This window comes from Cydia strobilella, chromosome 3, assembly GCF_947568885.1.
Source record: "Cydia strobilella chromosome 3, ilCydStro3.1, whole genome shotgun sequence".
NCBI classification, from domain to species: Eukaryota; Metazoa; Arthropoda; class Insecta; order Lepidoptera; family Tortricidae; genus Cydia; species Cydia strobilella.
The window spans coordinates 10,820,376-10,845,500 of NC_086043.1; the positions used below are offsets into that span (position 1 = coordinate 10,820,376).

Genomic DNA, 25,125 nt, shown 5'->3' on the forward strand with positions numbered 1-25,125 from the left:
CTGACTCGTTAGTCCAGTGTTAGTGAAATCCAACTGTCAGATTGATTTTGCATTTTGGTATTAACAAAAGGTAATAGGGTAGATATTTCCTAAGACGGTCGAATGGATTTACCCGACTTTGAAGTTAAGCGACACAATTTATTTAAACAAAAACAGCTCAGTTAATACGTACTAAGGAATATATTTCAATAATTTTAATACTATTACATGTATGAATTATAATACATGTTATAACTATTTTTTACACACTTCTTAAATTGTGAGTTTTGTTTTCGATTTATTTCCTTAATTTTGTTATATTTTATAGACTATTTATGTACAAATATAATTTATTAAAACAATGTCCCAACGTATAACGTGTTTCGAAACAAATGATAAATAAAAGGAAACTTGTCTTACACCACGATTTAAATTTAAGCTACTTAATAACTAGGTATCGACTCTTGTGATTCATGACACATACGAGTCATTCCAATAAAGGCGTTCTGCGTTTTTTTAAACATTTTGTAAGCCTGGTATCTATTACAAAAGGATTGAGGTAAAGTAGTGTTGCTGCCTCAAAAAGTTTTAGTCGACAAATCATACGGAACAGTGATACATACCTAAACCTACACCTAGAGCACCTGCAGAGGTAGCATGATCGAGTTTATGCCTGTTCTAGATAATACAGCTCCGACTTACAGACTTGCAGGGACATTAATAATGCATTATATCCGACATAAACGCAATCATGCTAGATAGTCTGTCCTTCAAGATATTACTTGTCATATTTTGTCATAACTCTTATCAGGATCGTGTTTTGAGATGAGCCACCGTTAATTTAGGTATATCACAATAATGTTATATTGTGACACATACATCACCCATTAAATTACTTAATTTAAAAGCAATATCCATAAAAATAAATCTATCGACACTGCGTAGAATTGCAAAACAAACAACGCATGCAAAGTACTATGCGCGAAATAAACTATTTTTAAAACTAATAAATTTAATGTGGATAAAGGCATATCTTCATATCTGTTACTAACAGTGTTTAGAGCTAACAACTTAATTAATCTGACATTTACAGACACAGTTCAATACAGCAAGGCAAGCGCTCCTATTTCTAAAATAAACCAAGGTATCTAGTAAATAAAGAAGACAGAAAGAAATACTACAAATTCAGACACTCTTGGATCCATATATAAAAAAAATATATACAAAATCTTTAACTTATTTTAAACATTTGAATGTACCAAAAGATCAGAATCAGTCACATGCTCAGAAAAACTTGAATTCGTTTTATCTTATACCTTTAAACGAGAAATTCTTGTATATATGTATATATATTTATATATTTCGGGGATCTCGAAAACCCGGCTCTAACGATTTCGATGAAATTTGCTATATGGGGGTTTTCGGGGTCGAAAAATCGATCTAGCTAGATCTTATCTCTGGGAAAATGCGCATGTTTGAGTTTTTATATGTTTTCCGAGAAAAGCTCGGTCTGATATTTCAAGTCATACCATCAGCACATAAATCTACTTAGGTACATTAAAATAATATTATTACATTTAACTGGGTTACACTTTACAAAATAGGTACATACAAAAATCTAATACATAATCTGACATATCAAAAATTAAGAAAAATTGTGCAAAAACTCCAATGTAAATTAGGAAGGAATATTTTAAATCAGGAAGCTGGGTTATCCTTTGTCAGGAATTTGATGTTTTTGACTCAAATCTGAACAGCTCACACTTAAGTAATACTGGCTTTTAGGTATTTGACATACAAAACCCCATGACACTTTTAACAACTCACTTTTTTCAATAACGATATTTAACTCATCATCTCGATTTGAAAACAGGCGGCGATTGAAATCTCATAAAAGTAATCATCTCCCACTCTGACATCGCTTTGCATATAATTACATTACGGGATTTGAACTATCAAGTCGCCTTTGTGTTGATAATTTCGATGCGAACTTCAAATTGCGGAACTTCCTGGTAGTCAGCGATAACGATATAATCGGTACGCGTGAATATTGTTTATGAATAATTGTTATTTAGTGAAGGCGGCGAAGACGGCCCACATGATCTCGCAGGCCTCGGGGCGCATGGCCTCGGCCTCGAAGTCCAGGTCGAGCAGCGTGCGCACGCGGCGCGTGGCCAGCTCGTAGTCCTCGTCGGAGAGCGGCGCGAACGCGTTCTCCAGCACGTCGGCCGAGTGCGCCAGCATCAGCAGCGCCAGCGACCGCTTGTCGGCGTGCGCCACGTCCGTCACCGAGCGCCGCAGCGCCGCTTCTTGCACCTCAAATATAAATAACAACATTTGAAAATACTTGTTATGTTAAAAAAACCGGACAAGTGCCAGTCGGACTCGCCCATCGAGGGTTCCGTACAAATTTGTAGGTACATATAAATAGTTCAGGAATTTATGATTTAATTACTAATGTATAGTTTTCCGATTTTTCCCTGTACTTGTAGTATAAGGCGATATTACTTGCCAAATTTCATAGTTCTAGGTGAACGGAAAGTATCCTTTAAGTTTTGATCCCCCTGAGAGTGTCGAAATATAAGTTTTTGCGGCATAAACGGCATAGAAGTTTGATTTTTTCACAGCTTCAAGGGACTGTAGACGCCTCCAAGCGTTCCCGAGATAAAGGGTCTTGACAGACAGACGGACGGACAGACAGACGGACAACAAAGTTACCCTATAAGGGTTCCGTTTTTTTCCTCGTGAGAGTCGTGAGGTACGGAACCCTAAAAAGAGGAGATATTTTGACTAGGTATCGAAACACTATTATTATTAAAACCAAAGATAGATATAACTCCGTAATAGATGGATACAGTCTAAGGAAAAAACGTGCCTCGAAAATCAAGAAAAATTGATTCTCGTTCAGAGGGCGCTACTAGTTTTGGCCTACAGTCGTATAGATGGCGTTGACGGTTTCGTTTGTTATTTAACAATTTTAACGCATATCAGTGACAGAACATGGGTCAAAATCATAAAAATAATTAATACAAATAAAAAAAATCATTTATCTATATTTAAATACATTCTATCGTATTTTTATAAATCTTCATTTTTAGTTTTAAAGTGTGTCGACAGATGGCAGTGAATTTACTGGGGTTACAAAGTTTACTATGACAGTACCGCTCTAGTATAAGTTACTCTATGTTAAAACCTACACGTTGTTTTATAGTTATACATATGCACGGAAGTTTTTGTTGTTTTCCTTTAACCGTTTCGACGCCGTGTCAAACACAAAAGATGTCACTCTGACGCCACGTCACCGAAATGTCAAAACTGAAATTGAACTTTATGCACATGCACGTAGGTCTATGTTGCTCTGTGGTCTTTGACCGATTAATCCGTCTTTGGCGTTCGACCTGCGGTGCCGATATATCCGTCATTGGCGTCCAAAAGGTTAATTTCGACATATGGCTAAGTTGCTAAGTAGGTACATTTAAGGAAACTAAATGCCAGTTAGTTTTCGTAATTTCTGATATTTAAACAATCAACTGCTCCATCTCTATCGCTATTGCTGTGTTGAAAACTATGACAATGTCAATGTCATTTCGAACATGGATAGGTAGTCCGAAATAGATACTTGAAATTACAACAGAAGAATCCTTCTTGGTTTCAACTATACTATATATTTGGTTACGGATCCCTTTGTTTGACAATTATTGAAAGTCATAATGTAATGATTGTAAGATTACCATGTCATAATTCTGAAACCGGTTAACTTTTCAGGATTTTCGTAAGGTTATCCTATAGATAGGGTAGGTTAGGGTTGTTTTATGGCAATCCTGAAAAGTTACGTGTTTCTGAGAAAAACCAAATTATGACTTGCGGACAAAGAATACATTATGAGATTATGACTTAAAACTTCATGGGAAACAATAGAGACCCATTTGGTTACCCTACGCCAACCACAGTGATCATCAAATGCAGCAAGTTTAGGTACACATTCGTAAAGGCCTTATAAGATTAAAAAACCGGTCAAGTGCGAGTCGTACTAGGGCACGAAGGGTTCCGTACCATTATCTATAAAACGGCAAAAAAATCACGTTTGTTGTATGGGAGTCCCCTTAAAATCCTTAAATATTTATTTTATTCTGTTTTTTAGTATTTGTTGTTATAGCGGCAACAGAAATACATCATCTGTGAAAATTACAACTGTCTAACTATCACGATTCATGAGATACAGCCTGGTGACAGACGGACGGACAGACAGACAGACGGACGGACGGACAGCGGAGTCTTAGTAATAGGGTCCCGTTTTACCCTTTGGGTACGGAACCCTAAAAATATTATTAATTATATTCAAAATGGAGTTAAATTGATTACTTTGTAAAAATAACTTAATTTACGCTCAGGAATGCACCCTTTAAATTAATGGAGTTCAAAAAAATACGGTGTATTTATTGTTGTCATTCCAACTTTTCACAGAATTTTTTTTTTCGTAAACGAATACAAATGAGACTTGCCAATAGAATTCCTTATTAGACACCGTTAGTCAGTTAGTCACGTTACACATCATAAATGTAGTACATATGTAAGGAAATGTGGCTTAATGTTGTAGTTGCAACTTGCAACTGTCGCAAAAGCTGCATTGCATTGGTAACTTCATGATATTTAGTTATTTTACCAATTTTAATAAATATTAAATATCAATTCATGTCTTATTCTTTTAAGACATGTTCACATAATTAGTGGATTGAAGTAAACTGCGAGTCAACGTGAAATATTTTGAACATTATAACAATAGAACTGTTATGAAACTTAACCAAAATATGCCAAAACAATGCACATAGGTGTGACAGCGGCACTAAATATTCACCATCATGTTAGACCGCGAGCCAGGTGCAAATTTCGTCAGTTGTCGCCTCCCGGGCGAAAACTCGTATAGCGGTTAACGACTATGTATAATGAACCCTCGTGAACGACAGCTGCCGCTCCGTTGGTGGGTTCAGGAATGGCAGCCACCGAAACGCGTAACACGGTCTTTCCACCGCGATACAACCGGCTGACGATTTGTTTTAGTAACAATAGCATCTAAACTATCATCTGACAAAGTATCAAACGGGAGGCGATGACGCCGATGACTGAAAAGAATTTTCTTTATTACATGTTCATGTGACCAGCTGACGGTCTTTCCACAGCGATACAATCGGCTGACGATTTTGATTATTCACAATAGCATATAAACTATCATCTGACAAAGTATCAAGCGGGGGGCGATGACAAAAAAATATATAGTCTTAATTTGCTGCCATTCCTCAACCCACCAACGGAGCGGCAGCTGACGTTCACGAGGGTTCATCATAAATAGCCGTTAACCACTATAAGAGTTTTCGCCCGGGAGGCGATTGGTCATGGAAATCTGTTCCTGGCCCGCGGTCTATGTTTTACGCGCACATTGTTTCGTCGGTTATCAAAACAAGATTAAACAATAGAGTTGCTATTTGCAATGAAACCTAGCTAATTTATGAACAAAGCAGGCCCGGCGGCCAGAGCGGCGCGAAGCGGGGGGCGACTAATGCATTTTGATTGCATTACTTAATTAGCAATAACCATTTCTAATTAATTACTCATAATGTTCTTTAACAGGTACTTGATAAGGTACATCATGGCCTTAGCCATCTAAAATAAAACTATTCAGTTGGTTATCTACAAGAGATATAGTAAGCTGCATAGCTAAGCATGGTATCCACCCAACAAATAGGGTGGTTTATTTTTATAGCAGTGTTTTTCAATCTGTGGTCCCTAACTAACACTTTGACCGCCAACTACGTTAACAGACGCGCGGCTAGTCCAATATCAACCTCCGTCAAGGGCCTGACACTCTTTGATAGAGAAAGATAGTCTTATTGCGATTCCTATAAGAGGAAAGAGAAAATAGTGCCATGCTTTGTCCTTATCGCCGACCGGGTGGCATCATTGGTAGGAGGCGATGGCGAAATACAGAAATTTATAAGAGTGAAAGAGAAAAAATCCTATTCTGCCCAAATTGTATATGAATATTCTTTCTCTTACCCCCGGTCGCTCGGTGGCGCATCTATAACTACTTGTATATACTATGTGTATGACCTCCGTGCATTCCGAGTCCGACAAGGTTCACGATAAAGCGCGGCACGCGATAGGCGTGGCGTTCAAAGCCTTCAAAGAGCTAACGTCCCGGCCACGACATTGCGCGACTGGCTCCGGCTAAGGCGAAAACCATAGATGGGAATGAAAGGTCCAATCGCTGTGTCTCGTTCCAACCTATGGTTGTCGCCTTAACCGAAGCCAGATGCGCAATGCCGTGGCCAAGACGTAAGCCACTACAGTGAGGTCGCAGAAGCTCGCAAAGCCTAAGTAAAAAATAAATATAATAAAACAGGCCAAAACAGCAGAAGGCAGGGAACCTATTTTTTGGTAAAAAAGGTAAATTTTTTCATCACAAGGATCATCAGGAGAAAGATTGAACAAAACGACTTAGGGCTAACCTTAGTTAGTTAGGGGTGGGGGGAGTGTTAGGGGTTAGGTTAGTTAGTTAGGGTGCTTTAGTGCCATCATATGACGTTGATATACCGGGTGTTTCCTGTAACAGGAGAAATAAATTAAACTGGAGGCTGTACGCCTCAAACTGACCAACATTTGTTCAACAACTTTTTAAAATTATGAAATTTTTAGATTATATCTTTTTCATACTAATTAAATATTATTTTCAATGTACGCTGCCATCTGTGTGTTTGACGTTGCTTATCACCCTTTAAACATAACAAATGTTGCAATACATTGCGTCTTAGAATAAACTTTAAAGTGTAATGAAAATCAAAACACAAGTTATTTTTAAAAGTTGCTGAACAAATGTTGGTCAGTTTAAGGAGTACAGACTACAGTTTAATTTAATGCTCCTGTTACAGAAAACACCCGGTATATACAGTCTTATATGATTGGTGTAAAATGTATCCATAAAAGTCTGGGGTCCAAAGGGTGAACCTTGGTGTAATGTGTTATGTAGTTTTTAAATTGGAATTGCTTAACATCAAGAAATGTTACACTGCTGGAAAATCATCATTACTGTTAAAGCCACTTGATTACATACCTTTTTAACTAAACGGCACTTCACTACATTGTCCGTCAGGGGATGTGTGGTCATATCAAAGAGCAAAAAGTTTTGTTTTTCAGTCGTCAGGACACCTTTTTCTACTAAATTCTTAGCCAACCTTTCACGAACGTTTTTTAATTGATATTTGAGTTTCATGGGATTCCATGTTTCACCTGGAAAAAATTACAGATATTTCAATGAGCTGAATATTATGTGATGATTTTTCTAATAAATGAAAAGAAAAAGTACCTTAAAAAAATAATGAACCTATTTTGACCACCTGTCTGGCCTAGTGGCCCTGCCTATGAAGCTGATGGTCCTGTAAGGGCATTTATTTGTGTGATGAGCACAGATATTTGTTCTTGAGTCATGGGTGTTTCCATGTATTTAAGTATTTATGTATTATATATAATATTGTTGTCTGAGTACCCACAACACAAGCGTTCTTGAGCTTACTGTGGGACTTTGTCAATCTTTTAATTTTTTATTACTAGATTAGATTATTAAATTTCATTGTAAAGCAAACAACCGGAGTGTGATACTAACCACTAAGATATTCTATCCAGCTTTGTACAGATTCTGGTGGATCAGTTTCTTTCATGTGTTTCAAAGCTTCATCCAATAGGACATCTCCTGTAGGTGTATCTGAAAACAATATAGTAATAATTTTCCTGGAACCCATATCCATAATGCACATATTAAAAGAAATCTTTCACCAATTAAACTTACACATTACTTAATCATACCCCGGATTTTTGGGTGTGGGAATGTCACTAGCCAAAAAAAAAGGTAAAAATTAACTGTAAAAAATAAACTATTCAAACATTTCTAAGCCCGTTTGGAGCTTACTACCTATTTTCATTCATGGTTTGGTAACTATTTTACAATAAACATTTATAAATACATGAAATCATTCCCACACCCAAAAATCCGAGGTATCCGCAGTATACATTGAGAAACACTACCTCCCTTAATATTTGTATTTGGAAGTTTTGATGTTATCACAAGCTATTTGACTGCAACTGCCTTAGTTAAATGTTTAACTGATAAGCTCTTTTTCCCAGATACTAATAAAATTTCAGTTGGATTAATTGTGGTAATCAAACAACTTTATTAGTTAGTATCTGGAATTCATTAAAAAAACCTTGACTGTTTCATTTTATGTTACTAATTTACTTCTCCACATAAAATTATAAAAAATAGTATAGTAAGATGACACAACAATACCACACTCCATTAAGTAAATGTACACATCCAATTAAATTCCGTTAGAAGTTATGTAAAAGGCATTGCGAACCTTTGATAGATGACAGGCATCAGCTAAATCTTAAAAAGAGAGAGGCAAGTCAAATTAAGTACCTGATTTTACAATGACTTTCCTAGACAGCAGTCCCTTTCTCCTCATACCAGCTCTTTCCAACTCTACTCGACCTCTTAAGCCCAGTTCGATGAGAATACATCCTCTCAAGCCGCTCGATATGCAGTCATTCCAAAATGATGTGTAACCCTGAAACATTCGTCATTAATAAACACAATGAAAGGAGGCGACCTAAACCTCTAAATACTTAATTCTGTTATCGTAAAATATAATTACCTCTTTATCCTTTAATCCTAAAAGTAATACTTCTTCCATTAATGTCAATCTTGTTTCTTTTGAATCTCCGTCATCATAGCTTTTATCATTTTTCTTATCATCGATGTCGTGGTTTTCCTTCAAATTACCATCTGAATTATTGTCTTTTGCAACGTGTTTACGTTGTACCAAACCCTCAGTTCTATTCATTTTACATTAAAACAAAAACGGGGCACTAAATATTATTAAGAACGCAGCACTTGTAAATATAAAATGAATTCCTATTTGCAATTTGCAGCGAATTGTTGACGTTTGCTTTGCAACACGAATGTCGTGAACGTCGGGAAAATATGGCCGACGTTTGCGTTTCGTTTTTAACATTCGATTACCATTATAAGCAGCAACATTCCAAACTTTAAGGGGCCCACTGCCTATCAGTCGGATCAGTCCGCAGGTCGGCGGACACCATGGCGAACACTATCGACCTGTCAGTTAGTACCAAGTTAGTACAAAAATTTGACAGTTCCGCACATCTGACAGGCCGATATCGTCTGGCGGACTGATATGATAGTCAGTGGGCCCCTTTATAGTTCGAAAGCACAAGAGCTTACCCGGGCTTAATAATTATTGTTATACTTTTTTTTCTGCTTTTTATTACATCAACTACAATATATATTTACATAAGTAATCAATTTTAATTTTTACCATTTTTTGAATATAATAATTATTGTGTGTGACCGGTCTCTTAAGACTTTGTGATAACACGCTTTATCGACAGATGGCAGTAGCTTCGCATTGTTGTAGGAAATGCTAGAGTTGGTAAACTATTTTATATATAAGTAAATAGATGGATACAGTCTAAGGAAAAAACGTGCCTCGAAAATCACGAAAATTTGATTCTCGATCAGATGGCGCCACTACCTTTGGCCTACTCTCGTATAGAGGGCGTTGACAAGAAAATGGGTCAAAATCACAAAAAATTATTAATGCAAATAAAAAAATCATTTATCTCATTAATCTTAATTTTTAGTTTTAAAGTGTGTCGATAGATGGCAGTGAATTTACTGTGGTTACAAAATTTACTATGACAGTACCGCTCTATCCTATTATATAGTCCCACACACCCCCCCATCAATGGCCTTCCCGCGGCCGGGGGGACGGTGCGTAAATGCATTTCCCACTCCGAAAACAAAAACAAAAAAAAGGCCCGGGCATACGTTAAAATCTTGAGCGTAGCGTGGGACTCTAAGGCAGGAAGTGAAAAAAATAAACTTTATTAGTCTCGTGAGGCACATACAACTTTTCACCTCAGCAGTAAGAACATAACATACCCATTTACCCATATACCCAAACATGCATTCACCTAAACACCCAAACACCCATTCACCCATACACCCTAACACCCATACCCTAAACACCCATTCACCAAAAAATCCGCCCTTAATGCTTTGTCTCACTCAGTGAGAAAAATCAAGTTTTGCTCACATTTAAACATCAAACGATGGCTGCGTTGTAAGCGAACCAGTATAACTGTGATCTTTACGAATTTCATTGTTGTTATGAATCTTTAGCTAGGCTAATAGGTCAAATTACACCAACATTGCAGTGGCTGTAAACGGCTTACAAAATGACTCTCATTTAAAACAAAAACATCGTCACGTGCGAAGTCGTACTGATGAATTTTTAAACTTACCTATTAAACTACCTATTTTAAATTTAAGTATAAAGGTGACCAATTTTGTGGTGATTTCTATTCGTGGGTCATGAATGTCGTGGGTATTAACGTAACGTCGTTACTACCTATCTCTACCGGCCTAATATAACTAAACTAGCCTGTCCCCCATTCCACTTCCGTCTTAGTACTCCCGTTTGACTTTCGTGGTTTCTTCGCCCCTTGCACCCCTTTAGTGGATTAATAGTTTTTCTTTGTCTTAAATCCAGGAAAATATAAATCTGTGCTCTAAAATTTCATCCCACTCCTTTCAACTGTTTATGTGCGTTTGTAAACATACAAGTTTACACAAACACTAACCTACCTAAGTAGGATTTTAAATAATTCGTCAAGTAATAGTAACACTGATGGTCACTGTATAGGATAGGTACCTATAAATCAAGTAGGTAACACTAATATCATGGTTGTAATTTATATATAGACATAGGTACCTACGGGATGTTAAAATTTTATAATAATATCATGAATCGTTAATCATTAATCAAATTAATTAAATAATTAAATTAGAAAGTAAAAGCAACTTAAGAATAAGAAAAAGGAAGGTAATGATTTGATGCGACGTGCGTGGATATACCCTGCAAAAGAAAAATTGTACAGTTACTAAAACTTTTACAGTCAAAACATGGCGTCGTACCGTATTGAGTATAAACTTTCAGAAGGATGATTATAATATTGGTATAAACGGAGATAAAGCTGAGCTGATTAGGGGCTTTGGTTATCAGTAGAAGCGGCAGTGGTGCACAAGGCGGGCGTGCATCGTGCTGTAGTCAGTCGCGCGTAAGTTTCCAGCACGTGTGCAACCTCGGAGATGGAGCAGAACGGACATGTTACGGTAAGCAACTAACTTTCACTACTCCTACCCCAGTAGAGGGAGCCTATCATAAGGCGTTCAATCCAGTCAGGCGTTCAATGTCGGCACAATGAAATAGTCAGATGTACCTAAGTAAGTTTAACTGCTGAAACTTGTATAATTTAAAAAAGTTGTGGCTGAGCATCCTTGGCTGCTTGGCCGACCAAAGTCGAAGTGATGCAAATATGACGGGATGGCGTTCTACGTCCAGCGGGTCCTCGTCCTCGCAGATGAACTTTACACCTTGAGTCGTGGACGCGCGTGTTAGGGCACGGCGCCAGTTGGCCGCCGTACCCGCGTGGCTCCGGTCGTAGCGCGATCGAGTTCCGTCTCAAAACGACCTTAGCAGGGTCGCGATCGCTAAACATAGTTATTCTAAATCATATTTGACCGTAACATTCCTATTTAAAATATGTGCTCGTTCTATGGTGTTCAGAAATATTAGTGGCTTTAAATGCTTTGTTATTCTTCTGTGTAAATAAAGATCTATTTATAATCCTGAAACTCGTGAAGAATTGTTTATGAGGTGAGACTTGTTTCGCATGTCGTCTATTTACCTATTACTGCGTACGTTGAGTTAGCCTAATAGCCTTTTAAATTATCGATCCTGCTGCTAAACTAGGCTAGGTAACACATGCAAGTAACCCTCGACACTTACTAGCGCTTAAATTAGAACATGTTTTTAAGGTGGAGCTGCACCGGGTTATTAAACGACAGCAACATCAATATTTATTTACTTTGTTAGACATTTTAATTAATTACTTCAAGTTCTATAATAACTTAATGCCCATGTTGTGCAGGGGCTGCAGGGCGGAAGTAAGTTTTCCTTATTAGCGCTTTAATATCTCTCTCGGTTTTCCTTGATTTTCGTAGACATCGCGACTTTCAGAAGTTCAGAACGTAGAGGTCTAACTTAACCGCAGCGTCCGCACTGTCCGCAGCGCACCAAACGCGGTAATCGTCCGTTATTTGACCGCCTTTGGAGGCCTCCATTCGAAAATCGAGAGTGAGCAAATACTTGTACAGTACAGACGTACGCTTAACTAGTTTACTAATACAATTTTAATGACATAGGTACACTAAGATAATCGAGACATGACACTATTCTTGTCTTTTATGTTGCTAAACTAAATTAAAAATAGAGCTAGTAGAAGTTAAATTTCCTACAAATATGCATATACTTTATTCGTCTAAGAGCGTAGGTAGAGAGGTACTCTATGACAATATTCATACCTAATAATAAGAACCTCATATTTATAGTCATAACAAAATTATTAAAAGTACCTTACTCACTATAGCTATCAGTGTATTTTTACTTAGTTTAGTACAAAGGTTTCGTACCTATTTACTTATAAAAATTAGGTAGCTCTACATCTATAATGGTAGGTGATGTGTGTTATAAAATATACCTATAGGTACGTAACTGTTTGTCTTTGATAAACCCGTATCTGACTATATACTATATAAACGTTCTCCACAAAGCAGTGATATAGCAATAGGCATCATTGGTTCTCTACAATATATTATTACTTGTACAAATATTTTGGCGATGGCGCTCAACTTTAAGAGTCCCCGGCAAGCTCGGTCGAATTTCACCTTCCCATGCGAACGGAGTTGGATTGTAATAAAACTTTGCACAAAGAATGAAATGAGGTATATCTAGGTCTGTAATTAGTTTATATAGCTCCAGTTTATAATACAATCGAAATAGAGCAAAAACAAGTTTTATATAAAAAACTTAAATTCGCTATTTTTTTATATGGTATCTGAAGCTACATAAACTAATTACAGACATAGATATACCTTATCATATTGTAAGTACAAAGATTCAGAGCAAACTAAACTAGCTACTCGTTTTAAAATGAGAGCGTATCTACGTTTGTAACTTTGTATGGAGAGTAGGTACAGTCACCTGCAATAATATGTTACTCCTCGAAGGCCGCAAAAATATATATGTGACACGATCTTATGGGTCTACAAATAAGATCGTGTGTATTGTAGGATTTGTAGGTGACTGTACTATTTATCTAATCATTTAGATTTAGATTTTTATTCTCATTATGCTAAATTAATATGCGAACAATACGAATGCGGAATTACCTACGGAAGATAAAGATGAATTATGCACCAAAGCAGCAATAGTAGACTGTTAACCAAGAGATGAAAGGCACCCATCTCTATCGAGGTAGTTTGGCCAATAGTCTTAGACCGAAATGGTGCCCATAGATTAGTATATGTTATGATGGTGCCTTTCACCCGAGTTAACCACTACTTTCATTTCGAAATCGAGGAAAGTAAAACACCTACATGTGCATTAAAAAAAAACACGGCTTCGTATAAACTTTACAACAATTTAGGTAAAAATATCATAAAATATCATTATTTAGGAGTTAATTATCCGAATGCAGTAATTTAGATAAATTTAAACAGAATTTAAAATCATTTTTAATCAGTAGACCTTTCTATTCCTTAACGGAATTTATCGAAAAAATATACTTTTTTTTTATCGTCATGGCTGTTTCATTTATGAACGTTTTATTATTTATATGTTTCACAATGTGTCGATTATTAATGTATCATATATAAATTTGTGATTTGTAATAAGTTTAAATGTATACCTATTAGTTAGCTAAGAAGATAGGCTAATTATAATTTTAGTGTAAGATTAATATTTTGCATGCCTATTGTGGCGTAATATGCACTCATGAATTTGTACCACACTGACATGACCAATATTGTATCTGTGTATATTAGCAAAATAAATAAATTGAAATTGAAATGGAAATTGTACAACAAATCCATTTAAAACCAAAATTTTATAAAAAAAAGAAGTTCTTTCAAAGAACGTACTGAAAGTACAGTGCTAGAGCACAGAAACGTATCATTTTCTGCACACTTTTTAGAACAACAACGACCCACTTTCAGAGCATGAGAAATTAAAATTTGCTTATATACAATTGCGAGGTCTGGTTCAAATTTAAAATCTCGAATATTTGAAGGATTCTTGAGCGTATCGATAGAGCTCCTCAGGTGAAAAATAGATTTGTATCGTAGTTCTCATACAATACAATATCAGAATATATAACAGTGTACAAAAGCGCATTAATTGGATCGGATGAGTCTCATGTCGGTTGGTTTCTGACGATGGGATCCTAGAGAAATCTTTAAAATTATTTTTGTACAAACGTGTCTCTACTCTCTACGCTCTACTCTCTGGACATTGACCGAGATCCCGACTAGAGTTCCTTCTCAGGAATATTATGTTATGATATGGTAAATTATTTGATTAATTAGATGAACATAAAAAATATATATTTTTAAAGTTAAATTAATTCAAATAAATCATGAGTAAGTGTCGAGTGCTCGGGTTTTGCGGTTCAAAGAGGTTTATCAAGGCGTAAATCAGTAATTTCTCCGTTAATACTGTGGCGTTTAGAATGATACTTTGTACAACTTGCAACAAAGTAATGGCCATAAATAAGTAGCTCTGTAGTTAAAATCAGTTCTGTAGTTTAGCCGTGAAGCCCGTGAATAGTGACAGTCGGACAAAGTTAATTGAGCAGTGAACCCACAGACGCTTTGGTGAGGATCTGGATTTGTGTTCCTTATCCATTAAAACTTAGCAACCTCTTACATGCCTCTTACAAACAGCTGTTATGTTTCTTTCTAACAAAAGGAAATGTCAAAATGACGGACACACGAATAGGGCCAAACGATTATCAACTCAACGGTTTGTTACATTTGACACACGTTTATGACACAAGCAATAAGGCCAGGATTACACTTGTAAGTTTTACTTACGTAAGTAGGGACAAAGCTGTTTGCTAGAATGAGATAACGATATTTATATCTCATTCTGTAGTATAGCTGTGTGTCCCTACTTACGTAAGTAAAACTTACAAGTGTAATCCTGGCCTTAGAAGGTATAGAGGGAAATGATAGGAACACAATTTTTAATTTCTTAGCTTTGTTTCGACTAGTTAGGAGATGAACATATCAAAAGTCCCCGACCGTAACCCTGGTGCTTAGGGGCAGAGGGAGGTTTGAAGGTTAATTGTGTGACTAGTGTGCACGATTCCAAACCCGGCCTAGCAGCTTCACTGATGTAGATAGTCAAGATAAAAATGAGAGCACCAAATAAACCTTCAAGAGCGGATATCTCAAAAACTATACAAGATATCGAAAAACTTGACTGAATAAAACTTGTAACAAATTAAATCTCTTTTCATTTTGTATAAGTGGCCAAGTCGCTCAGACGCATAGTTTCCGAGATATAATCGAAACACCGAAAAATGGAAACTTCAATCCCCCCTCTCCCCCCCCCCCAGCACCAGGGTTACGGCCGGAGACTTTTGATATGTTCACCTCCTTACTAGTCCAAACAAAGCTACGAAGTCAAAAATTGTGTTCCAAGCATTTCCCTCTATACCTTTTTTTGGGCATTTATTTCCTGGCCTAATCGTATTTTCTCAGAAACGTTCGTATTTTTTGTCATGCTACTTAAGTCAACGTCAATACTTTTTGTACCGAGACTGACTGAAATAGGAAGACACGTTCGTACGTTCCCTTGAAAATACGATGGAAAACAATGATGCACTATATACATCTGTAACCCTTTTTAAACACCGACTCTATTGCCTGTCGTATAGGTATCACAATTATTGAATGTGCACAGGAACTGCACGATACCTATAGCTTTCGATATTTGCTAACTTCATAAGGTGACGAAGTTGCACAACCACATAGTATGCTTCCTACATATTCGTGACACGCATACGATAACGGACGCGCGGACAGGTTACTGTACTGTACTTACGATTGCACGAAGCGTCGGTATAATTATTATATCTATTTCGGTTGTGGTGATAATCGATAGGTATGGTGTTCTCGTGAACTATATTTAATCATGCAATTTTTTCCTCCTTATCTTATAAATCACTTCATGTTAAACAGTTCTGAAAAAGAAGGAAAATCCCTAGAACTTCGTCAATTTAATCGATTTAGTTTTTTTCTTCAAGTATGACGAATCAGCCTTTAACCCTCTGCAACTGTGGTAACTTTTTTAGAGAGATTCTACTGATGTGGAGTCTATCAGACGTCATTTTCGATAATTCATTAAAAATAAACTAATGGCAAAATGGTAACTATTGTTTTATTAATCGATCATTCCATTAATATAATTATTTATGTGGTTAGGTATCTCAGACACTATAGAAACGATAATATTTTTGTGAGGTGACGTCTGACCGATACTATACTAAAATTAATATTTTTATGTGGTGACGTCTGATAGACACTATTCACACTATGGACAAATACTTAATGAGGGCTATCGTTTTTTTGCTCACCAGTTGGCGCCTCTGATGATGGTGGTCCGAAAGACTAAAGAACAGCTGTCAGTCATTGAAGTGACAAGTGACATTTGACATTTCGAACTATGGAAAAGACCACCATCTACACTAGCGCCCCTAGCGGCGAATTCATACGCGTTAGCCCTCATTTTATGAAGTGAGGTATGTCAGTCCCAGGACTTATTGCTGTACTCACGTCTGTGGGACACCCACAGTTCATATCTCCCGGTGTGTACACCGCGTCGCCACTCGGGCATCACTGTCACTGTCCGATGCCGCGAGTTGTTTTTGGAAGGTAATGAGCGAGACATAGCTATATCGAGCCGTACGCCGACATATCAACAAAAAGTTTATTTGGCGGTGTCTGATATACCGCACATCAGTCACAGAGGGTTAAAATTATAATTTGTCAGCTATCAAAACTAAAAAATATTATCTCCCTATCTTAAGAGCCACATGCATCTAGCCGCCGCATACAATCGAAGTAACGCTCTCGTTTTAAAACGACAACCTGAAATAAAATGTAATCTGACATAAACAATAAAGTAGGTAACGTATTTTCCCCTCACTAGCTCGGAAAGCCGTCTATTATCCTTTAAAACAAGCGGGGAAAAACGCATTTTATCCACTAGTGGGGAAAGTAATTTGACCTTGGATGGAGCGTGTTTAAGTAGCTTGACAGATAACAAAACGTAAAACGCTCATAATAATGGTTCGTTCGATATTAATTATCATTAAATAAATGGTTTGAGAATCTAATAAAAAATACCAAATTTAGCTTTATTTAATAATTTTAAGTCATAAACATTAAAATTCCATAAGAAACGTTAGATTTTTTATAATGATGTTAAATATAATTCTGAACGCACAAGTTGAGTCGATGCAATTTCAAAACGCATCGTTGACATTTCATACGTCAGAACAGAAATGTCAACATTGTCAACAAAATGTTTACTGTTCTTCTCACCGACTCACGTAAAAATCAGAATTTCTAGTGTTTTCTGTTATAATATCGTAAAAAAAATAGTGATTCCAGTGATGAAGATGATCTAACGCCTGTGGATGTTGCACTTTCCTCGCTATAGTGAGGGGAAAAGTTTTGTGTTACACACGGGTGCAAATGTATTTTACTTCTCGTGTGTTGAAACACTCGCTACGCTCATGTTTCAATTCCACACTCGCGGGTAAAATACAACTTTGCACCCTTGTATAACAAATAACTATATCTATGTCTGGTCTAGTTTTCGTTAGATACTGGAAATTGTAATGCAAAGAAATTAGAGCGAGTAGAAGTTTTACATACAAAAACGATAATATTACGTAGGTCAGTGCTCAGTGTTCATCGTTTTAAAATGAGTGTTACTTCGATTGTATGGGAGCGGCATTTAGGCGAACGGACGCACATATAAATATTTAAAAAAGTTATATGTATGTAATTAAATTATTTTTACGAAAATATTTTAATTTGTGTTATTTCAAGTCACTATCTAAGTACCCACGTGACCTACCTACTATTTAAACGCCACTGACTGTGACCCAGGTGACCGAGCGGTTTAGGCACCTGCCGCGATTGCAGAGGACGCTGGTTCGATTGGCCCTGGCCCTGGGCACTGGAGGCCTTGGTCACTTTTCCTTTGTACCACCAAAAAAATTGGTTGTTTTATTTTACACCTATTGATTGTATTGGAGATAATTTTTAAGAAAAAAAACCTTCTTCAATGGGGGATGCCGCTGAAAGTTTACTTATTGTTGATGGTGCACTCTTAGATTCCAGACAATGAAATGAAAAAGACAGCATCTTTTGCCTAATTATCCTAATCCATCTTTTGCCAAATTTTGCCTAATTGACTAATTATTATAAATATTATAATATTGCCTAATAATGTAGAAAAGGAGGTTTAACCACCCACTTTTCTAGTAGCATTTCGTTTTTGTAAGCGTCGCAGTTCTAACCTAACCTAACCTACTTTTCTGATAGCATTTCGTTTCTGTAAGGGCACAGTTCTAACCTAACCTAACCCACTTTTCTAGTAGCATTTCCGGGTCCGGGTCTGGGTCCGGATCCGAGTCCATGTCCGGCTGTCCGGGTCCAAGTTTGGGTCAGAGTTCGGTCCGGGTCCGGATCCGAGTTGGGGTCCATGTCCAGACCCGGGTCCGGGTCCGAGTCCGGGTCCAAGTTTGGGTCTGGGTCCATAAAGAAGAGAACAAATCGCCAAACGTGAACTATGTGTCATTGAAGAGTTCCATTCTGATCATCATCAAAAGTTCCACTTCATCAAATGTCACTTTTTTAAATGTAATTGCTGGATTTGTTGATGAAAATACAAAAATCACAATATGTATGCCTTTCACATTTGAGGAGTTCCCTCAGTTCCTCCTGGGTCTCATCATCAGAACTCGAGCTTGACAAAAATATGTCTTAAAAACTTAAGTTGCTTAACAAACATAAAGAAGAGGACAAATCGCCAAACTTAAACTATGCGTCATTAAAGAGTTCCATTCTGATCATCATCAGCAGTTCCACTTCATCAAATGTCACTTTTTAGAATGGAAATGCTGGATTTGTTGATAAAAATACAAAAATCACTATATGTATGTATTTCACATTTGAGGAGTTCCCTCGATTCCTCATGGATCCCATCATCAGAACTCGAGCTTGACAGAAATGTTTCTTGAAAACCTAACTTGCTTAACAAACATAACGAAGAGGACAAATCGCCAAACGTGAACTATGCGTCATTAAAGAGTTCCGTTCTGATCATCATCAGCAGTTCCACTTCATCAAATGTCACTTTTTTAAATGTAAGTGCTTGATTTGTTGATGAAAATACTAAAATCACTATATGTATGCCTTTAACATTTGAGGAGTTTCCTCGATTCCTCATGGATCCCATCATCAGAACTGCGTTTTGACAAAAACGGGACCAATCTGTATGTATAGACTTACAATCAAAAAAATAATTTTCAAAATCGGTCCAGCAATGACGGAGTTATGGAGTAATAAACATTTAAAATCTCCTCCTTTTGAAATCTTGAAGTCGGTTAAAAAACGAGGAGTGCGTTGTATTTTACCGTATTTAGAATGATATTATTTACTTAGTACGTATCCGGGACTTCGGTCCCAGAAAAAAAAGTTATCGCAAGGTAGTCTCCACTTTATGACATTGTTCTACCAAGTTTAGGTACTTATAGTCTGCCAATTCCGATCTCTGCAGATTAGTCAGGTAGGGTAGTCTAAATTGGCCCTACAAAAGTTGTCATTTTTACCATGGCGTTCCCCCGCCACGCAAATTCTACATAGACATGCAGAATACGGGGCTACAGCGTCTCCGGTAACTTGGGTTGCCGGAAGAAGTCATAATTATTATCAAATTATCTTTACTTTTTATATTATTATTTGTAAAGGTGCAGTGGTCGATAATAATTAATATCATCTCGTTTATTTTTTTTGCCAGCTCGCTCGTCTGACTGGTTTGAGGTTGAACTTTGGACAATTGATAGTAACTGGCGCGTTACGTCTGTATGCTTAATAAGAATAATAAGGTGTGAGTTTGTTTTGCTATTCCTAAGCAGTTCAGCAGGTCGACCTTCACCGATACGTCTGACGGATGAAACTTATATTTTATGAAAGAAAATATGTCCCTGAACATAAATAAATAGGGTTGCCTAAAGAAATATGGTCAAGGCTATTTTTAATAAAAAAAAAAAATTTTTCTTCATATTTTACCGACTTATCTGACGAACGAAATAAGTTCCAATGGAAAGTACCAACATGAATCAATTAGGTTGCCTATCTTTTTCCGGTCATTATTATGTGGTTGCCATGTTTAAACAGGTGAGTTATATCGATAATTGCAATATGCAAAATGATGCTGGCGTTCAAAGGGTTTACGATGATCTTTGGCACGAACAAACCGAATTAATTTAAAGATGATTCTAGTCTCACACTTGGGAAAAAACATAATTTATTAATAAATTCACAATTGTTTTTATACTTTGTACAGTCACCATCAGATATATCGGAGCGGCCAAGGTGCTTACAAATATCTGAGCACGCCTCTATTGTCAAGACGTTAGACTTGTTCAAATATTTGTGAACACCTTGGCCGCTCCGATATATCTGATGGCGACTGTACTTCAATGCAAATATATTTTCTGAATAAGTGATCCAACCTTGAACAAACGCATGTTTAATTTGCATGACAACAGAAAATCCATTACAGTGGCGTGATTTTAATAGCGGTATCTTTAAGAGGCCCCGGCAAGCTAGGCCCAATTTCATCTTCCCATACAAACGGAGTTTCATTCCCATTTTAAAACTACGTGTTGAATTGTAATGAAACACATACATGAGGTATATCTAATAAGTTTATATAGCTCCAGCTTATAAAACAAACGAAATAGAGCAAAAACAAGTTTTGTAGGAATTGTATTTAGCCACTTTCAGTGTTTAGCAGTAACACACTGGATTACTGCGACATTAACACATATTGCTTGTGTCAGCGCAACCTAACGTGTATATACAGGCAGGTATTTAGAGAATATACATTTTTATACTATCACGCTTAAGGTGTTTCACTACCTACTCCCATCACCTGCTCGAAACAATATAACAAGATCAATATTGTTATTTGAAAATAAAAACTTAAATTAGCTGTATTTTTTTTACTACATATGGTATCTGAAGCTACATAAACCATTCAGGCATGATATACCTTATCCTATTGTAAGTACAAAGTTTCAGAGCAATCTCGTAACTACCTACACTAACTACGTTTGTATGGAGAACCGAGCTTGCTGGGGACTCTTAACCCTTAGAGCTCGTGCCCACTATGTCGGATGTCGGGACGACTTTTAATCGGGTGTCGGCGCCTCTGTTCACACTAGTCGGCTGTCAGGACGATTTTTAATCGGGTGTCGGTGCCTCTGTTCACACTAGTTGGCTGTCCACGGCCACGACCGCAGCTGGTGCCATTTGAGGTTCTCATTTGACGCGCAGGAGGCACAGGGGGTGCGGCGCGGCCGGGGTCGGTCCGACATCCGACATCATGTGAACAGCGCCGCCGACACGATTTTTTCCGGACGGAGGGCTGACAAAACACACGATATTTTATGTCGGATCCGACACAAAATCGTTGTCGTTCGTGTGTGAATAGCTTCATATAAAATGTTCTGCCGCTACGACACCCGATTAAAAATCGTTCCGACATCCGACATAGTGGGAACGAGCTCTTAAATGCATGATTTTTTATTATTGCCCGAAATTAATATATGTAAATATACAATATTACATATTACATTACATTTATGTATAATTTTCAGCAAGAGATAATATGAGAAATCTTACTGCCATCAGAAACGTACACTATTTGTGTACACCTCTACACTACACCTACTGTCTATGATAAAGTTTTTAAATATAAAATAATTATATACGTCGAAAAAAAACGCCCAAAATCACATCAAATCATCAAATTCTGGATTTTTTCTAATTTTCTGACATTTTGTCTTAAATTGAATGTAATTTTTATAAATAAAAATATTGCGTAAATTTAAATAAAAAATCGGAAAAAGGATTAGTTCTACTATTGAAGTAATATATACCTAGGAACAAATAGATTTTATCTAATAATGTATAAAATTTGATGTTATGTTGTGTAGGCTGCATCCATCACTATATTCACTATGCATTTAAGGGTTAAGCTGCCGCAACATGTAGGTAATATTTTATGGCGTCTCATTAGTAGGCGACTTCGTAATTACATCTCATTCAATGTAGTTTGCTAACAATTAAGCGTTACCTACGTCTTTCCTGGATTGTTTTTATGTTAATCTGGATCTAGCGTCTGCCCGCGACTTTGTATGCGTAGGTACATTTAGTACTTCTATAGTAAGTCCAACTCGCCTATTCACCTCAATGATTACTATGCAAAAACTATCCTAATTACAGTTTTTAATTTATATATAGTATTGTGACTACTTTAAAAAACACAAATCAAAATATTTAATAAAATGATTGTATTTGTTCTCAAACTTATCCTAATTAGGTTATTAGGATAGTAGGGTACCGTAACCCGGGGTGAAAAGACACGATTTTCAACAAGAATCCAAATGATAAAAGTAATAATTTTGACAACATTATTTGAGTCTTGGTTAGTTCTACAAATATGCATTCGTGAAATTAATTTTTACCCACCTCCAGCAGAGAAAATCAAAGAAAACTACCTACCTGTTTTTTCCGTAAGTATCTTAAAAACAGGGTCGATAGACACAAGAAAGGGGTGAATAGAAATATCCAGTTTTAGTTGTCATAGACATCGAATTTGGTTATTATGATTACTACGAGTTTTTACCTTTACCAAACTAGGATAAGGAAAGTCGTCGTCTATACTTATACAACTGTGTCTGCCACCTATGTGGCACCTATGTGTTTACCTACACTACCTACGCAGTGTCTAACACCTAACACCATGTAAAACATATAGGACGTATTATGACAACTGATAAATGATATCACTTATTTAATCTATTAAAAGGTAGCTCTTAATTTCACTTATCATATCTTCATTTATCATAGACTCCAGTAAGGTACTAAGGTCATACTGATGCCGGATCCGGAAATGGCATCACATTTAATTTCATTTCATCGCATTTTTTCGTGATAAACTATAACATACAAAAGTATAAAACAATAAAGAAATATAAACATTATAAATAAATAAATAGTTTACCACGAAAAATGGTCCCGCCTCAGCATAATGCCAACATTGCCAACCCAAAAGTCAGCGCTGATCTTCCGGCGAGACCATTTGTGAGACCACCATGTGTGTTTGTGGTGAGACCATCAGTGTGATAAGCGTCTAAGGGCCACTCGCACCATCCCACTAACCCAGGGTTAACCATTTAAACCTGGAGTTACCATGGTTACCAATACAATTTGACACTGGGTTAACGGTTTAACCGGTGAAGCTCGGTTTAGTGGGATGGTGCAAGTGGCGCTAAGACAGTTTCGAGCTGAGAAGGCATTCAACTAGTTTTAATGAGAGACTGCGACATGGCGCCCGGTACTAGCCACTTTAATGAAGAATAGTGTAACGCTAGCAATCGGCGAAATTTTATTTTCCCCTCACTAGCTCGGAAAGCCGTCTTTTATCCGTTAAAACAAGCGGGGAAAAACGCATTTTATCCACTAGTGTGGAAAGTAATTTGACCTTGAATGGAGCGTGTTTAAGTAGCTTGACAGATAACAAAACGTAAAACGCTCATAATAATGGTTCGTTCGATATTAATTATCATTAAATAAATGGTTTGAGAATCTAATAAAAAACACCAGATTTAGCTTTATTTAATGATTTTAAGTCATAAACCTTAAAATTCCATAATAAACGTTTGTTTTTTAATAATTATGTTAAATATAATTCTGAACGCACAAGTTAAGTCGATGCAATTTCAAAACGCATCATTGACATTTCATACGTCAGAAATGTCAACATTGTCAACAAAACATTTACTTAAAAACTTCTCACGTAAAAGTACAGAATTTCCAGAGTTTTTTGTTATAATATCGTAAAAAAATTAGTGATTCCAGTTGATGAAGATGATCTAACGCCTGTGGATGTTGCACTTTCCTCGCTATAGTGAGGGGTAAAGTTTTGTGTTACACACGGGTGCAAATGTATTTTACTTCTCGTTACTCGCGGGTAAAATACAACTTTGCACCCTTGTATAACAAATAACTATTTATTGTTCGAAATGCACTTATTCATCAAATCAAGTTAAATAAATGAGGTAATGCCGTTGCTCTTTTGACATAAAAAACAGTTAAGCGTTGTGAATAACAGGGTTATATATGTTGTTACAGGAAACCTCAATGGTTATCTTAGAGAACGGCGAAGAGATCGTTAAAGTTAACAAAATGCAAATGGTCAATGGAGGCAGCCAGCCACTCAACGGTAAGTTTATTTTCACCAACGGGATCTCTTTATTGTTCAAAAATTGATGAGAAAGTTGCATTTTATCCACATGTGGGGTAAAGTAATCTGATGCAAATTTTGAGTTGTTTCCCTATGTTGGCTGCTAGAAATGACTTTTAAGTGATGATTTCGAATGATAGATATTTAATTACGTTCATTTGGGTTTGGGTTTTTTGTCTTTCCTTTTTGAGTTTGTTTGATATTTTACAGTTAGTATTTTCGCGGTGTGGTGAAATTTTTTGTGTTTTACTCGGTGGCAGAATTTGATTAACCCTCGTGCCCTGAAACCCTCGCAACGCTCAATATTCTATTTTTCGAACCACTCGTTGTGGTTCAATTTCGGAATCTTTCGCTTGCTCGGGCGTCGAATCCATCTAAGAAAACGGGACGACACTACAGTGTGGCCATTTTGTAATTTCTACAACTTCTTGTCAGACTTTAAACAACAACTTTGCCGCCTTGTAAAACAAATAACTATTGTCACTTAAATCAACATTTTACGCAGACGAAGTGGCGGGTAGAAGCTAGTTAATATAAAATCCACATAGATTTAAATCAA

General features: G+C 36.7%; 2 protein-coding genes across 5 annotated transcripts in view; one reads left to right on the forward strand and one right to left on the reverse strand.

Moving 5' to 3' along the window:
- Window positions 1-161: 161 nt before the first annotated feature.
- On the reverse strand, window positions 162-9,011 carry LOC134755854 (Golgi phosphoprotein 3 homolog sauron). Its single transcript, XM_063692486.1, has 5 exons — window positions 8,682-9,011; window positions 8,447-8,594; window positions 7,634-7,732; window positions 7,085-7,260; window positions 162-2,295 (listed from the first exon to the last, which is right to left on the reverse strand). Exons 1-5 carry the CDS (start codon window positions 8,868-8,870, stop codon window positions 2,047-2,049), a joined length of 861 nt encoding a protein of 286 aa, XP_063548556.1. The 5' UTR covers window positions 8,871-9,011; the 3' UTR covers window positions 162-2,046.
- Window positions 9,012-11,101: 2,090 nt separating this feature from the next.
- LOC134755823 (long-chain-fatty-acid--CoA ligase ACSBG2) overlaps window positions 11,102-25,125 on the forward strand; it is a 47,572-nt gene continuing 33,548 nt past the window's right edge. The window contains exons 1-2 of one of the 4 annotated variants that reach the window (XM_063692434.1): window positions 11,102-11,224; window positions 24,455-24,545. In XM_063692434.1, the coding sequence (XP_063548504.1) occupies window positions 11,201-11,224; window positions 24,455-24,545 (115 nt within the window). In that variant the 5' untranslated portion in view covers window positions 11,102-11,200. Of the gene's footprint in view, window positions 11,225-11,499; window positions 11,769-24,454; window positions 24,546-25,125 lie in introns of those variants that run through there. The other 3 variants (XM_063692431.1, XM_063692433.1, XM_063692432.1) reach the window with 3 other exon arrangements.